This window comes from Mustela nivalis (genome assembly GCF_964662115.1).
Source record: "Mustela nivalis genome assembly, chromosome: 1".
In the NCBI taxonomy this organism is placed as follows: domain Eukaryota; kingdom Metazoa; phylum Chordata; class Mammalia; order Carnivora; family Mustelidae; genus Mustela; species Mustela nivalis.
The window spans coordinates 200,264,410-200,279,488 of NC_139020.1; the positions used below are offsets into that span (position 1 = coordinate 200,264,410).

General features: G+C 45.2%; 1 protein-coding gene across 1 annotated transcript in view; it reads right to left on the minus strand.

Annotated features, from left to right (window-relative positions):
• The window catches only part of SACM1L (SAC1 like phosphatidylinositide phosphatase), a 60,177-nt gene that overhangs the window by 6,485 nt on the left and 38,613 nt on the right, over positions 1-15,079 (minus strand). Inside the window, exons 12-18 of the mRNA XM_082705718.1 lie at positions 9,697-9,776; positions 6,021-6,119; positions 3,477-3,615; positions 1,430-1,499; positions 1,235-1,307; positions 426-519; positions 218-310 (exon numbers count right to left, since the gene is read on the minus strand). Of these exons, the coding sequence (XP_082561844.1) occupies positions 218-310; positions 426-519; positions 1,235-1,307; positions 1,430-1,499; positions 3,477-3,615; positions 6,021-6,119; positions 9,697-9,776 (648 nt within the window). The remainder of the gene's footprint in view (positions 1-217; positions 311-425; positions 520-1,234; positions 1,308-1,429; positions 1,500-3,476; positions 3,616-6,020; positions 6,120-9,696; positions 9,777-15,079) is intronic.

Genomic DNA, 15,079 nt, shown 5'->3' on the forward strand with positions numbered 1-15,079 from the left:
CCTGATTTCAGCTCAGGTCATTTTCTCAGGTCCTGGGATCGAGCCCCGAGTCGGGCTCCATGATCAGCGGGGGATCTGTTTGAGAGTCTCTCTCTCTCACTCTCCCTCTGCCCCTCCCCACAGCTGCTTGCACACACTCTCTCTCAAATCAATCAATCAATCTTAAAACAACAACAACAACAACAACAAAAAACCTTGAAAAACAAAGGTTTCTTACAGCCAGGAATTTCAAATCCCGTGGAACACTTAAAGGACTATGAGATTCTAATTCATCCACTGAGTAGTTCCCAAGAAATAAGTCTATGGAATCCTAGAACAGAGGAAGAAAATCAGTAACTTCCAGTGTGATGTAATTCCATTACTCAAGAAAAATACAAAGATAGGACCACCCGAGGCACAAACATGGGCACCAAACACGAACCCACCTGCCTAAAGCCGTCCGAGAAGTTGTTCTTGTAATACCGTATCAGGGAGTTCCAGCCGTCCATCAGAAGTCCCAGCTGGGTTCTCTTCCCGGTTCTGGTTAAAAGACGTGAATTCTGAGTTACAGATCTATAGATTAAATTCTCCCACGGTTTTGTGGCCAGTAAGTATGGGGTATGGAGATCAGTGAGTTACAAAGATTTTAAAAATCAGCCCTGAAAGTATAAAGGAGACACCTCACAAAGGAAACCTCTAGCAGGTCCAAGAAATACACATTCTTCTTCTAAAATGTTACCTATTATTAGGCACAGTGAGAGAAACACTCGGGGGCCAGCCAGAAAGGTAAGAAATGCGAAGAGAAACACCCAGCCCAGGTCAGAACACAGCAGAGACTAGGAATCCTAGTTTGCTCCCAGGAAATCCCTATGGCAGAGAAAGACCCACACCTGTAACAAATCCCCAGTGCTTTGCCCTCTCTCTGACCAGTCCAGTCCTGGGAAGCCGCAGGCGCATCACCTAGCTGCTTCGCCGAGGTTCGGAGCCTCAGCCCCACCAGGGACCACACTGACTGGGTGCACGGTGAGCTCTGGGAGGGGCTGCGGGGCGTTGGGTGCCTCCCACATGGCATAACCACCCACGGGGGCTTAGAACCCTCCAGCACCTGGGCCTCCCCTCCCAGCAAGCCTGACTTGACCGCTGTGACCTACGGCCCCAGGGACTGGGGCTCTGCTGCAGTCCAAAGGCTGCTGGGGCATCCTGATGGGACTCGAGGCCTGTGGACCTGCAGCGCTACTAGAAAAGCACAGCTTGCCTGGTGAAGTCCGTCTTCAAGGCACCGGTGCCCGCGTACTGCTTGGCACAAGCATTTGCGTTGTCAGCCCAGGCTGTGAAAACACGGAAAAGTCAACGGGCAGTGATTTACGTGACAACCGGTGTTCCTAAATCCAAACTATTAATTTAATTCACCATTTGAGCGACTTTGCCTCTATCAAGGAAATTTACCTACCATTTTTGTAAATCTTCTCAAATTCATTTTGTTCCTCAAGCTTCTGTCCCACATGCAGAACTCCTAGTCTCTGGAATAAGAAGCACACCATACGCAAGTGTGACCGACTGCAGCGCACGTGATTCAGGACCGGAGCAGACAGTCCCACACGGTACCACATGGTACCACATGGTCCCTGGCTGCAGGTAGGAGACGCAGTCCTTGCCTATGACGCAGTGCGGGGCTGGGGGAGCAGCAGCTCACCACGGCCTCCCCTCTGAGGACTCCTCCCCCTGCGCCCACCTTGTGCCCCAGCCCCGCAGGAATAGAGGGGCCAAAGGGAGAGCGGCAATAAGACCCCAGCTGTCACCTCCTCCTTCCTGGCCGCCCCCTAACCTCTCACTGCCTCCACCTTCTAGCGTCCCTACCACTCCTGGCCCCAGGCTTCCCTCAGTCCCAGCCCCACCCCTCCTGGGGCCTCGTGTCACATGCCCACACGCATCTCCCCACAAACTGCACACACACAGCACCCCTTGCACATGACCTCAGAGGACTCCTGGACATGCTGAATCCCCCTGCGGACTCCCCGAAGGGCACAGATTAGGAGCCCCAGCCTGGGTCCTCGTCTCGGACCTCAACCACCTCAGACTCCCCATCGTCCCTCTGAACCTCAGCTGACAGCTCACTATCTCTACCTCAGAGCCGCGCTCCCACCCCAGACAGCGCAGGAAGCCCCGTGGTGACCCTCAGCTGGCAGGGGGAGGGCACGGCTGGAGGCCCCCCACCAGCTGGCATCGTCGCCCCAAGACTCTCGGAAGGTTGCTCAGATGTTACAACACCACATTCAGCCCGTGGAAGAGTTAAGTATAGATTACAGAACCTGGTTCAACAGGCTTTTGTTTATTGGGCTTGGAAACCATTCTGGGTGTTTTTGCTACTATCATTTCTATTAAAAAATATACCCTGACGTCCGTCCCACAGCACCAGGAGGACAGGTACAACACGAACTAGAGCGCGCTCCGGCAGGGAAAGCGCTCGTTTGGCCCGCGTTGCTTAGGATTCAAGGGCACTTCATTTGAAAGGAGGTGTTCTACCTCCATAATGCCTTCCTGGTGTCACAAAATTATCCTAAACAAAGTTGAACTGTCATAAACAAAGGTTACCATTCAGGCAAGAAACCACCTGGCGTGCATTTTGTGTGCCCCTCGTAAGAAAGGCCAATGTGATCTGGAAATCCGGGCTTTACGTTTTTAATTCCAAGGATAAAACAAGAAAATATTTATAGCTCCTCTTCTCAACAGCCCAGTCTTCGTGGCAAAGCAAAATTGTGCTGGCAACTTCTTACCTGAAGGTCAGTACTGCTAGCCAGTGATAAAACAGATGCACAAGAAAACCACCCTGAGGAGCTACTCTGTGCTAACAGGAAAGAAAGTTTTAAATAAAAACAGCTCAGAGGGCCCGAGTTCAATGAAACAGACTCACTTATCGTGCTCGCTGGTGTCAGGGGAACTGCTACGACCCTCTTGGAAAGCGTATTCTCTTTAACGCAGTAAATTCCACTTCTAGCCATTAACCCAAAGGGAAGAATTCACGTTAATACTAACATGTGCAGATTTGGTCTCTACAGTACAATTTACAAGCCAAAAACATAGCAACTTAGTAAGTGCAACTCTTAAAACAACTATGGCTCCTCAAAATCCTGCAGGAAAAGGCAGAATTAACAACTCTGGAAATGGGCGTCTGGCTGGCTCGGTCAGTGGAGCATGCAGCTCTTGATCTCAGGGTCGTGAGTTCAAGCCCCTCAACGGGTGGAGAGATTACTTAAACATAAAATCTTGGGGGGAAAAAAAAAAAGCCCCCAAACTGTGTACACATACGCTGACCACAGGTATGGAGATGTGCACACCTATGGACAGGAAGACAAAAACACAAAAGCTGGGTGAGCGCGGGCAGCACTGTGAATGTTTTCTGTCCTTTGCTTCTGTAATGGTTCTTGTTAAGGTTGTTAAGGACGCAGCTTCTTCCATTTGGGGCTCTGCTGCGGATGGAGAAGAGACAGAGCACGCACCTGGAGCTGGGCCTGCAGTGAGCGGCGCGCCAGAAGGCTCTGGATCACATTGGTTCTGTCCAGACAGTCCATGCAGTTGCTGCGGAACACGCCCTCCTGGCTCGTCACCACCATGCCGGCCGCGTCCACTAGAAAATAACTACAACATATTTGTATAAACACCCTCATACCACAGTCAGTCTGACGCACTGACGACCACCTCTCGCGTCACGGCTCCCGTCGGAACATCAGGGAAACCGGCGCATTCAAGGGTTGGACGGGAAGCGCGTGGCCCAGGGGTGCGGGATGACGGGAGAGCCAAAAAGAAGCTGGAAGAGCTGAGGCCAGAAGCAGGACCCCCTCTGCCACAGCTGTTCATCATGGCCTTGTATATCAAGATTTCTCGAAACATGACCCTACACAGTCCGTATCAGAATTCCCTGACCTGTTTGCCAGAAATAAACATACTTGCCCTTGAGATAAATTCAAGTCAAAGTCTCAGAAGCAAGGAAGGGCTGGAAATTGTGCATTAAAAACACTTTTTAAATCTTTCTAAAAATGGGTAATATATGCAAATTCTATGAAACTGAAAAGATTCAACAGGGAATTTGAAAAATCAGGTTTCCTTTCTCCCCTTCACCACCCAGGTGTCCGCACTGGAGCCAACCATGGTCACCGATTCCTGTGTTTTGTTAATTTTTAACATTTCCCCAGATAATTCTATGAACTAAAAAACTGGACAAAGTGCCCTCTGGCAGGGAAGAGCCGAGGCCCTGAGCCTTAGCTCCTCAGGCAACTTAGCAGCTGGGTAACTTCAAATCATCACCCTCATCTCTCCCAATGGAAGTTTTCATCCACAAACCCAAGACGGTGCTGCCCCAAGGTCGGAATAAGGTCACGCACCGTGCGCAAGTGCTCAGCAGAGTGCATGGGACAGAACACGCCATGAACACCAGGTAACAGTAGTTTTACTGCAATTACCCCCCAAAATCAGAATGGGCAGGGAAACACAAGAGATTTACCAGGGGCCAAAATCATAAAAATCATAAATCATAAAAATCAAAAGTAAGGGCCCCCAAGAAAATGCCAAGGCTAAAAATCTAGATGAGGGTCACGCAGAGTTGGTGAGGTTCGTCTGGAGCTGGTGTGTGTAGTACATTTGTGGCCATGAGTGCAGGGGGGCACTGGCACCCCATGAGGACCTCAAAAATGCATACTAGGTATTTTATAAATATTACTTCTTCAACTGTACACTGAGCCTATAAGGTAGTAATATTATCTCCACTTTACAAATGGAGAAACCAAGGTTTGAAGGTAATTAACTCGCCCCTGGGTTACACAGCTAATAAGAAGCACACAGATTTTGCGGGTTCATGGGTGGCTCAGTCAGTTAAGCATCCGACCGTTGATCTGGGCTCAGGTCGTGATCTCAGGGTCATGAGACAGAGCCCCAAGTCAGGCTCCATGCTCAGCGGGGAGTCTGCTTGTCCCTCTCCCTCTGTTCCCGCTCACGTGTGCTAATACATATAAATCTTTTTTTTTTTAAAGCAGCAAATTTCAAAATGAGATGTGTAAAACCCTGAAGCTCAGATTCTTTCCACTTCCCCAAAAACCCCTGGGAAAAAATGTCTAGAGAGGTCATGTGCAGGTCATTGGTAAAGCTCCACTGTCCCCATGGAACACAGTGGGTGGGGAGGGAGAGAGATCCTGGGGTCGATCCTCCTTCTCACACTCTTGCACGGCAGCAATTAAGGAGCAAACCAAAGGAGCCCCCTCCTCTGACAGTGTCCCAAGTCCAGCTGGTGTCACTCTAGCCCAGTAACAAAGTATGTCAGTCCCCCTTCACTAGCTGCTCCGGATAAAACCTTGTAGGAAAAGAGAGCAGATTTAACTAACTGCAGTCTACTACTTAATATGTACAAAATATTATTTCTAAAAACAGAAATGCCGAGGGAAAAAGCTCTACTATGTTACTGTGCAACTAACGTGAAAAAGTGCCCGTGGGTTGCCAGGGATTGAACTACACACAGGCAGAACAACATGATTTTTTCTGGCTTTAGAGTAAGTGAAGACATGTGCTGAGGCGACCACAAACCCGGGAGCCAATGTGGTAAATAACACAGTAAACACGCACGGAAAGTACCATAAAGTTATTCAGACCCTTTGAACCATTAATCCTACTCTCAAGAATCTATTTTAGGAAATATTTTTCACAGAAGTAAGAAAATGTATGCCCAGAGTGATTCACTGCGGCTCAATCTTTTGTGGTAGGAAGAGGAAAGAAAACAAGCCAGATGCTTAGTATGAAAAAGAACACTTAACTGAACCTGTATTATGAAACAGAAAAGCCATTAAACACCATCCTTACAGAGACAAAATCAGAGATCTGTGACAGACTGCTCAGTGAAAACAACTGAACATAAAAATACTAGTACATGAACTTCAATTATGTAAAGCTTTGTAAGTAAGTGGCAGCTGATTCAAAAAACGTGAAAATACCTGGCTTTGGGTTGCTTTTAAGAATTTAAAAAAAAAAATCCTCCACGGGGGAATGATATAGCTTACCTTAGTTCATCTTGAATTTCTGCTACCTGATCCACGAGAATACTTAGTCGATCCCATCTCATATTTTTACATTCTTTATGGAAGTCAAAGGCAACGTATCTACCAAAAGAAAAATACGCAGAAACTGACCAAAGATTAGTCACTTTCCTTCTACTACTACGTTCATAAGCTGATTTGCCTCTGTTTGAGCATACGGATTTTCTTCTTCACTGTGTGTGGGGTTTACACACACACACACACACACACACACTCTTCTATCTTCACGTGTTCTTCTACATGCCCTGAGACAGGAGTAGAGAAGGCGGCCAGCACAAAGCAGAAGTGAACTCCGGTACAGCAAGTGGGTATATAATATAAAGGAGCGGTAGCCAAATGAATAACCAGGGTATATTCCCTACCCTCAGGGACCCCAAGGTCCCTTTTTATTATTTTTCAAATCCGTAAAAATGTTCAAAAGGGTCAAACTTCAATCAGTGAGAGGAGGACTTGACAAGCGTCGGATATGTACTGGGGTTTGTCAGAAGCGCCAAGGAAGCATGGCCCCCACTCTGGTCACCTACTGTCCATCACCTTCTTTAACAAATCAAAACATCCGCTGTCTTTAGCACTATGTGTACATCTCACATAAATGCGGCAGAGGGACTCTTCCTGCCCATCAGCAATGGTTTAGTTAATTGCTTTTAGTTATCTGGTATTTAACACATCCAATTCTGAAGGTCAGAACACATCTGACAGTGAAGGTGCCCTACTGTGAGCTGGAAAATGTTGCCAACTGAGAGCGAGGGGAAAAGAAAATCATGAACCCATTCCTGAAAGTCAAGGGAGTCGTCAGGAACCAGGGCAGGTCATAACTAGGAGGACTGGAAGGACAGCGAGCTCTGGCCTACACAGTGAAAGTCAGAGGAGGCATCTGCCCTCGTGTCACTCCCCACATCACTCCCTCCGCTCCAACAGACCGAAGGAGCATCAGGAAGGTGTGGGCTTCCAAGCAGGTCTAGTAGCTCCTGCCACCTTAATGGTTATCTCACTGATGAGGTGAGAATGGTCTCCTTAAAAATCAGTAAAAAAGCAGAGGTTAGCGAGCCCCGAGGCTAGACCTGGTGAAGCTGGAGTGGGGCGAGCTCTTCCAGAAGCCGCTCCCACAAGAGTGACAGAGGGACAGTCACTTCAGGGTACTCCCACAGAAGTGACAGCCCTAGACTGGCTTGAAGGATATAAGCAGCTAGCTAGCACCTAAATGCGTTGGGATTCTTAGCGTACATCTTTCTAAAATCACACTGTATCTCCTAAGAATGATGTAGAATTACATTTTGGCAACACAGGACTATAAATGTAATATTTTGCTTCTGACCCCAACAGTCAAGCAGTTCTGCTTCTTTTCCAAGTTCTAGGAAGAAATGCTCAGAGACACGTCAGCTTACACAGCTCATTTTCTCATTCAGTTCCCAAAAGGAAAACTTCCCATTGCTAACGAGGCTTACCATTCCTCAGAAGCGCAACCACATGACCTTTCTCCTTCTGGTCATTCACTTAATTTACTCAAAGCAACAACCACTGAACCACTAAAAAGTGAATCAATCCAACAGACCAATATCTGAAACATGACAATAAGTGTACCATTTAATTTCCCTTTAACCAACAGACTGATCTTTCCCCCTGCCTTCTAGAATATGGACTTACTAAATTAAAAACAATTTACTAAAATAAAAAATATACTTCTTGAATATGCTCCTCTATCTAGTGGTCTTTCGAGCTCACAGAAGGAAAATGACAACAGCTCTGGGTCTTCACTCTCTAGGTGAGGGCTGTGTGTGGCCTCCAAGCTCCTGGAAACACCAAGGGCATTAACTCTAGACCCTGACTGACACTGCACATTCTCAAAGTCAGCGGCTGCTACAAACCCAAGACGACTCTGAGACAAGTGTGTCTCGGCAAGCCCCTGGGGCAGACAGAGGACCTTCACCGAAAAGGGGGTACACAGCACCCAGCAGACAAACTACTCTCAGAGTATGCATGCTGGACCCCAGAGATTCTCATTTTTCAGGTCTAAGGTATATTCTGAGTTCCTCTAAGTCCTCCAGAGAATGTTTAAGAAAGCTCCACTGTGAGAAAGCAGAAGTATGCATGGCGTGGAGATCTGACGAATTTGCTAAAACTTTTGAGTTGGAGGAAAGACACTTAAATTCTTCCCCAAAGGTTCATTATATCATTCTATTTTTGTGGATGCTTAAAATTTCTCATAGGTTAAAAAAATTTCTCCCTAAATAACCCCAAACTATTTCTCTGGAAAGTTTCTCCCCAGTGCCTGTGACCACTTCCTACCACAGCACCTCACCTCCTGCCCAGTTTCCTACTGCAACAAACTCCAAACGGGCTGACTCAGGACCTCACACCTTTCCACAGGGCAGCTGTGGGATGTTCTAGGATTCCCCTCTTTTGACAAGGCCACGCAGAGTCTGCAAGTGCAGTCTGGTGACATACAGAGGCAAATCTGCCGCTCCCGACAAGGTCTCCATGCCAGGGTAAACTTCTCCAGCTCATGTGGGGGTCAGGACCACAGAGATCACACCAAATGATCACGAGGAACCCGAATTCATGACCCAGTGGCCACACGACACAGAGCCTCACAGAGGGGATTTTGATCAGGGACCAAACTTTCACAAAATTCAAAACTAAAATCTGACCCTTAAGAAGTTATTGGGCAATATAACTGTGTCAGAGAAAAACTTCAAGCCAACAGAATCATGCTTTGATCTAGTATTGCTGGGGGGAGGGGGGAAGCTGAGCTATAATTCAGGACTCCACTCTACCAGAAGGTGGAGTGTTCCAACGGACCTTTTCAGGACCTAAAGTAACATAAACAAAGAGTGCCCCCTGCTGTCCAAATGTCTGCCTCATGCCACAGGCCACTCTGCTCTTACAAAGACCTCCCCCTCCATCAGCTTGATAATGACCTTCTCAAAAAAGTGAAAAATCAGGGGCACCTGGGTGGCTCAGTGGGTTAAGCTTCTGCTTTTGGCTGGGGTCATGATCTCAGGGTCCTGGGATCGTGCCCCACATCAGGCTACCTGCTCAGTGGGGAGTCTGCTTGCCCCTCTCTCGCTGCCTGCCTCTCTGCCTACTTGTGATCTCTCTGTGTGTCAATAAATAAATAAAATCTTAGGCTTTCTTTCAGTTAGCGACAACAGGAGGCAACGTGGGTCTTTTGTAAAAGCGAAGCAGTGTGACACAGACTTTTGGAAAGTGGGGGGGACACCGAATGTCTAGTGAGATCTATGTACAGTAGTTTCCCCTTATCCACAGTTTCACCTCCCACAGCGTTAGCTCCCAGTCAACTATGGTCTGAAAGCAGTCGGTCTCCCGACATGCGGTCAGGCTGCCAGTGGCCTGACGCTCCATCACAGTGCCCACATCACTGGGCTTTCTTCATCACGTGGGCACTGAGCCCCTTACATCATCACATCGCTTACAACTACAGTGCGGCAAGGTAATTTGAGAGAGACCACATTCACACAGCTGTGAGTCTAAGGAAAATCACGGTAAACGTAGGCTTCAGGACCATGTGTGGTTTCCGGCATCCACTGGGGGTGTGGGAACGGATGCCCGTGGGTGAGGAGGGACCCCAGATATGTAAGTGCACATCTAATCTGAAAAGACCTGATTTGTAGGGAGGTACCTGATCATTCCACTGCCCAAGGAAGACACCATTGTTGCAAACGCCTGTTCAAGTGGTTTTTCTGAGCCCTTCTGATTCACCTGTAAAAAATGGAAAACACCACAGCTTTAAGTTCCTTTAAAAGGAGATAAGCAACATCAGCAAAATGGTGGACCAGGAAGCTCCAAGCTCTTGTTTTCACACAGAAACACTGAAAACAACAGAAGCTATCTGAGCCGCCTTTGTAGGAGCTCTGGAAAACAATCAAAGGTTTAAAGCAACGAAGCAAATGCCCAACAAAAAAAAAAAAGCTATTTTCAAAACTGTAGGACAGTTCTGTGACATTTTTACTTGCCTTTACTCCACCCAGTCCCTGGGGCAGTAACAGTCTCAGTCCTAAGCCACAACCAAGTTCTCGGTTCACCTCCTCAAACTGGAGAGAGGGCCCCAGACCTTATCTGCAAGTTACCGCCTATGTTTTGTTCTGACCTGAAGGATGGGTTTGCCTGTCTTCTGCCTCGCACAACTCTGAATATGGGCAGGGCACGACGTGGACATGGCTCATACACGCCTCAAGAGAACTACAAACCAAGAGCCACCGAGACCAAGGGATCTCGGGAAACACAGAACAAACCATCTACAGGCTATAGAAGCCAGGGTGATACTCTGCGAAATGAGGACATTCAGAAGCGGCCACGTATAAGGAGGATTCTAGAATGCCACATGTACACCCAGGCAAGAGGCACGTCTGGCAGTTCCTGAGAAGACCTGGAGCCCTCCCCTCAGGCTGAGTGGTATGACTGGGCTAGCCTATCCATCCAGAGAAGAACCGCTCCAGCACAGAACCATCTGCAGAGGCTCAAAGATGGGGCTGTTCTCTCTTTTTTGGTTTTTGCCTTTGTCGGTTTTGGTTCCTGGCATTCAAAGAAATCTCTGTCAAAACATTAGCTGAACATGAGCTCAAAGAACAGAGGCTTCAGTGAGCATAAACAAGGGAGCCTTTACAAAACTGGTTGGGAAACATCTGAAAACAAATGGATTACTACAGCCTTCAACAATCGAAACAAAAACACCACAAAATCCAGGGAAAGGAGAATGTGACTTCCAGAGCAACCGTATCATAACCACCCAGTGCCTGATTTTCAACAACAAAAATACCAAGGCATAACAAAAGACAGGAAAACAAGGCTTATTCAGTTGAGAAGCATGAACTGACAGAAACCATCCCTGCAGAAGACTTATCAGAAAAAGGGTTTTAAAAAAACGAGTGTCTTAAATATGCTCAGAGCTAAAGGAAAACACAGGGTACAAAAGGAAACCAGGAAAACGGTAAATAAACAAAATAGGATTACCAGCAAACAAACAAAAATCACTCAAAGGAACTAAAAAGTAAGTCTGGAACTGAAAAGTACCAAACAGAAATTAAACATTCACTAGCAGAGTTTTAGGAGCACATTTGTGCAGGAAGAAAATCAAATCAGCCCACTTCTAGATGAGAGAAGTGAACTAGCCAAGTCTGAGGAACAGAAAGAAAAATGCATAAGGAAAAGTGAGCAGAGCCCTGGAGATGTCTGGGATAATACCAGGATACAAACATCCATTCTGGGAGTCCCGGAAGGCAAAGAGAGAGAGAAAAGCCTAGAGGTCTTTTTTTAAAGGAAAAAAAAAAAAAAAAAAATGCCCCCAAACTTCCTGAATTTGATGAAAGACATAAATCTTCAAATCCAATAAGCTCACCCAGTTCCAAGTATGATAAAAGAAACCCATACCAAACACATTCTATTCAAATTACTGAAAGACAGAGAGGATTTTAAAAGCAACAAGAAGGAAAAAAACACATTATATGCAAAGTATTCTCAATAGGACTACAGGCCCATTTCTCTTCAGAAAACTTGGAGGCTAGAAGGCAGGGACTGATCTACTTAAAGCACTGAAAGAAAAGAACCCTAAACCAAACATTCTGTATCTGGCAAAACTGTCCTTTAAAAATGAGAGAGAATGGCGTCCCTGGGTGGCTCAGTCAGTTCAGCGTCCGCCTTTGGTCCCAGGGTCCTGGGATCGAGCACCACATCGGGCTCCCTGTTTGGCAGGAAACCTGCTTCTCCCTTTTCCACTCCCCCTGCTTGTGTTCCCTCTCTCACCGTGACTCTCTCTGTCAAATAAATAAATAAAATCTTTAAAATAAATAAATAAGTAAAATAAAATAATAATAATGAGAGAAATTAAGACGTTCTTAAGCTGAGAGAGCTCATTATCACTGGGCCCGGGCTACAAGGAAAGCTAACAGGGATCCTTCAGATTGGAATGAAAGAATATAAACAGGCTGAAGCCATGTGAAGGTATTCAGATTTCCTGTGAAGGTAATATAAAAGGCAGCATTACTATAATCTTGATCCATACCTCCATTTTTTTATATTTTACAGGACTCAGAAGTCAAATGCATTTAAGAAATTATAAATCTACATTACTGGGAACAAAATGTATAAAGATGTAATTTGTGACATTAATAACATAAAAAGAAACAAAGCTTTATAGGAATCAAGTTTTTGTATGCAAACTGAAGTTGATTAATACCAATTCAAATTAAATATTACAACTTTATTGATTTATTTTTTTATTAAGATTTTATGTATTTATTTGACAAAGAGGAACACAGCAATAGAGGGAAAACAAGCAGGGAGAGTGGGAGAGGGAGAAGCAGGCTCCCCACCTGCTGAGCAGGAAGCCCAATGCAGGGTTTGATCCCAGGACCCTGAAATCATGACCTGAGCCAAAGGCAGTCGTTTAGCAAATGAGCCACCCAGGCACCCCAAATATTACAACTTTAATTAAAACATTATATGTAACCTTCATGGTAACCAAAAAGAAAATATCCACAGAATACAAACAAAAGAAAATGAGAAGGTAATCAAAATATATAACTACAAAAAATTCAATATAAGACAGTAATAGAGGAAGACAAGGGGAAAAAAAAACTATAAAACGTACAGAAAACAAAGAACAAAATGGCAGAACTAAATCTCTACAAAGAAGTAATTACTTCAAGTATAAATAGATTGACTCTCTATAATCAATAGGCACAGACTGACAGAATGAATTAAAAAACATGATCCAACCATATGCTGTATAAAACAATCACTTTAGATCTAAAAACACAAGTAGAGGCGCCTGGGTGGTTCAGTGGGTTAAAGCCTCTGCCTTCGGCTCAGGTCATGATCTCAAGGTCCTGGGATCAAGCCCCACTTTGGGCTCTCTGCTCAGCGGGGAACCTGCTTCCTCTCTCTCTTCACCTGCCTCTGCCTACTTGTGAACTCTCTGTCAAATAAATAAAATCTTAAATAAATAAATAAATAAAGGGGCACCTGGGTGGCTCAGGGGGTTAAGCTTCTGCCTTCAGCTCGGGTCATGATGCCAGGGTCCTGGGATCGAGCCCCAAGTCAGGCTCTCTGCTCAGCAGGGAGCCGGCTTCCCCTCCCCTGCGCCTGCCTCTCTGCCTACTTTTGATCTCTGTCTCTCTGTCAAATAAATAAATAAAATATTTAAAAAATAATAATAATAAATAAATAAATAAAAATAAAAATAAAAACATAAGTAATCTGGAAGTAAAAGGATGGAAAAATATTGCATGCAAATAATTAGTAATCAAAACAGGGCAGGGGCAGCTCTAGCAACATGAGACAAAACAGACTTCAAGTCAAAAACTGTTATAAGGACAAAGAATAACATTATATAGTGATAGAAGAGTCCACTCACCACAAAGGTAAAACAATGAAGATACACACACACCAAACATCAGAGCCCAAGAACAAAGGAAGCAACACTGAAAGAACTGAAGGGGGAGAGAAACATTCTACAATAGCTGAAGATGTCAACAGCTCCCTTTCAGTAATGGACAGCACCGCCAGACAGATCAGTAGGAAAACACAACCTTCAGACCCGAGAGACATAAACAAAACACTCCACCCAACAACAGCAGAATACACATTCTTCTCAAGTGTGCGTGGAACAGTATCCGAGACAGAGTAGCTGTTAGGCCACAAGACCAGTCTTCATAATATTCCATATTCAAATTCAGTAACTGTCATACAAAGTATCTCTTCTACTCACAGTGGAATGAAGCTAACCCTCCATAACAAGGAAAAACCAGAGATTTCATAAATATGAGGAAATTAAACAGCACATTCTTTTTTTCCTGAAGATTTTATTTATTTATTTATTTATTTGAGAGAGTGTCCCAGTGTACAAGTGGGGGTGGGAGGGGCCGAGGGAGAGGCAGAAGCAGACTCCCCGCTGAGCAGGGAGCCTGACATGGGGCTCCACCCCTAGGACCCTGGGATCATGACCTGAGTGGAAGGCAGACATTTAACTGACAGAGCCACCCAGGCGTCCCTAAACAGCACACTCTTAAACAATCATTGTGTTAAGGAAGAAATCACAAGAGAAATTAGAAAATAAACAGAGACAAATGAAAACAAAATACGATATACCAAAACTTATGCAATAAAGCCAAAGCAGCACTAAGGGAAATTTGCAGCTATAAACACATACATTGAAAAATAATGCTCAGTCAGCTGATGGCCAACTAGTGATTCTGGCTTAGGTCATGATCTCACGGGTTGTAAAACAGGAGGCCCACCTCGGGCTCTGTACTCACAGCACAGTCTGCTTGGGATTCTCTCTCCCGCCTCTCCCTCTGCCCCACGCCTGCTCGCACACCTTCACATTCTCTCTCTCCCCGTCTCAAGTAAATAAATAACTAAAATGTTTTTTTAAAAAAGACCTTAAATCAAGGACCTCATTTTACACTTTGAGGAATGAAAAAGAACAGCAAATGAAACTCCAAGCTAGCAAAGGGAAGGAAATAAGAGATTAGAGATAAACAACGGATAGTAAAATAGAGAAAAAATTAATGAAACCAAAACCCGGTTCTTTGAAAGATCAAAACTGACACACTATTTGCTATAATGGCCAAGAAAAAAGAGAAGACTCAATTTACTAAAATCAGAAATGACAGGGGCACCTGGGTGGCTTAGTGGGTTAAGCATCTGCCTTCAGCTCAGGTCATGATCCCAGAGTCCTGGGATCAAGCCCTGAATAGGGCTCTCTGCTCAGCAGGAAGCCTGCTTCCCCGTCTCTCTCTGCCTGCCTCTCTGCCTACTTGTGATCTCTGTCTGTCAAGTAAATAAATCTTAAAAAAAAAAAAAAAATCAGGAATGACAGATGGGATATTACTCCTGATTTTGAAGAAATAATAAGGATTGTAACAGAATTCAATGAACATTTGTAGGTCAATGAACCAGGCCAGCTAGATGAAATGGACACATTTCTAGAAACAATCTACCAAAATATTAATCACAAAAATACAGAAAATCTGAATAGACCTATAACTAGCAGTTATCAAAAA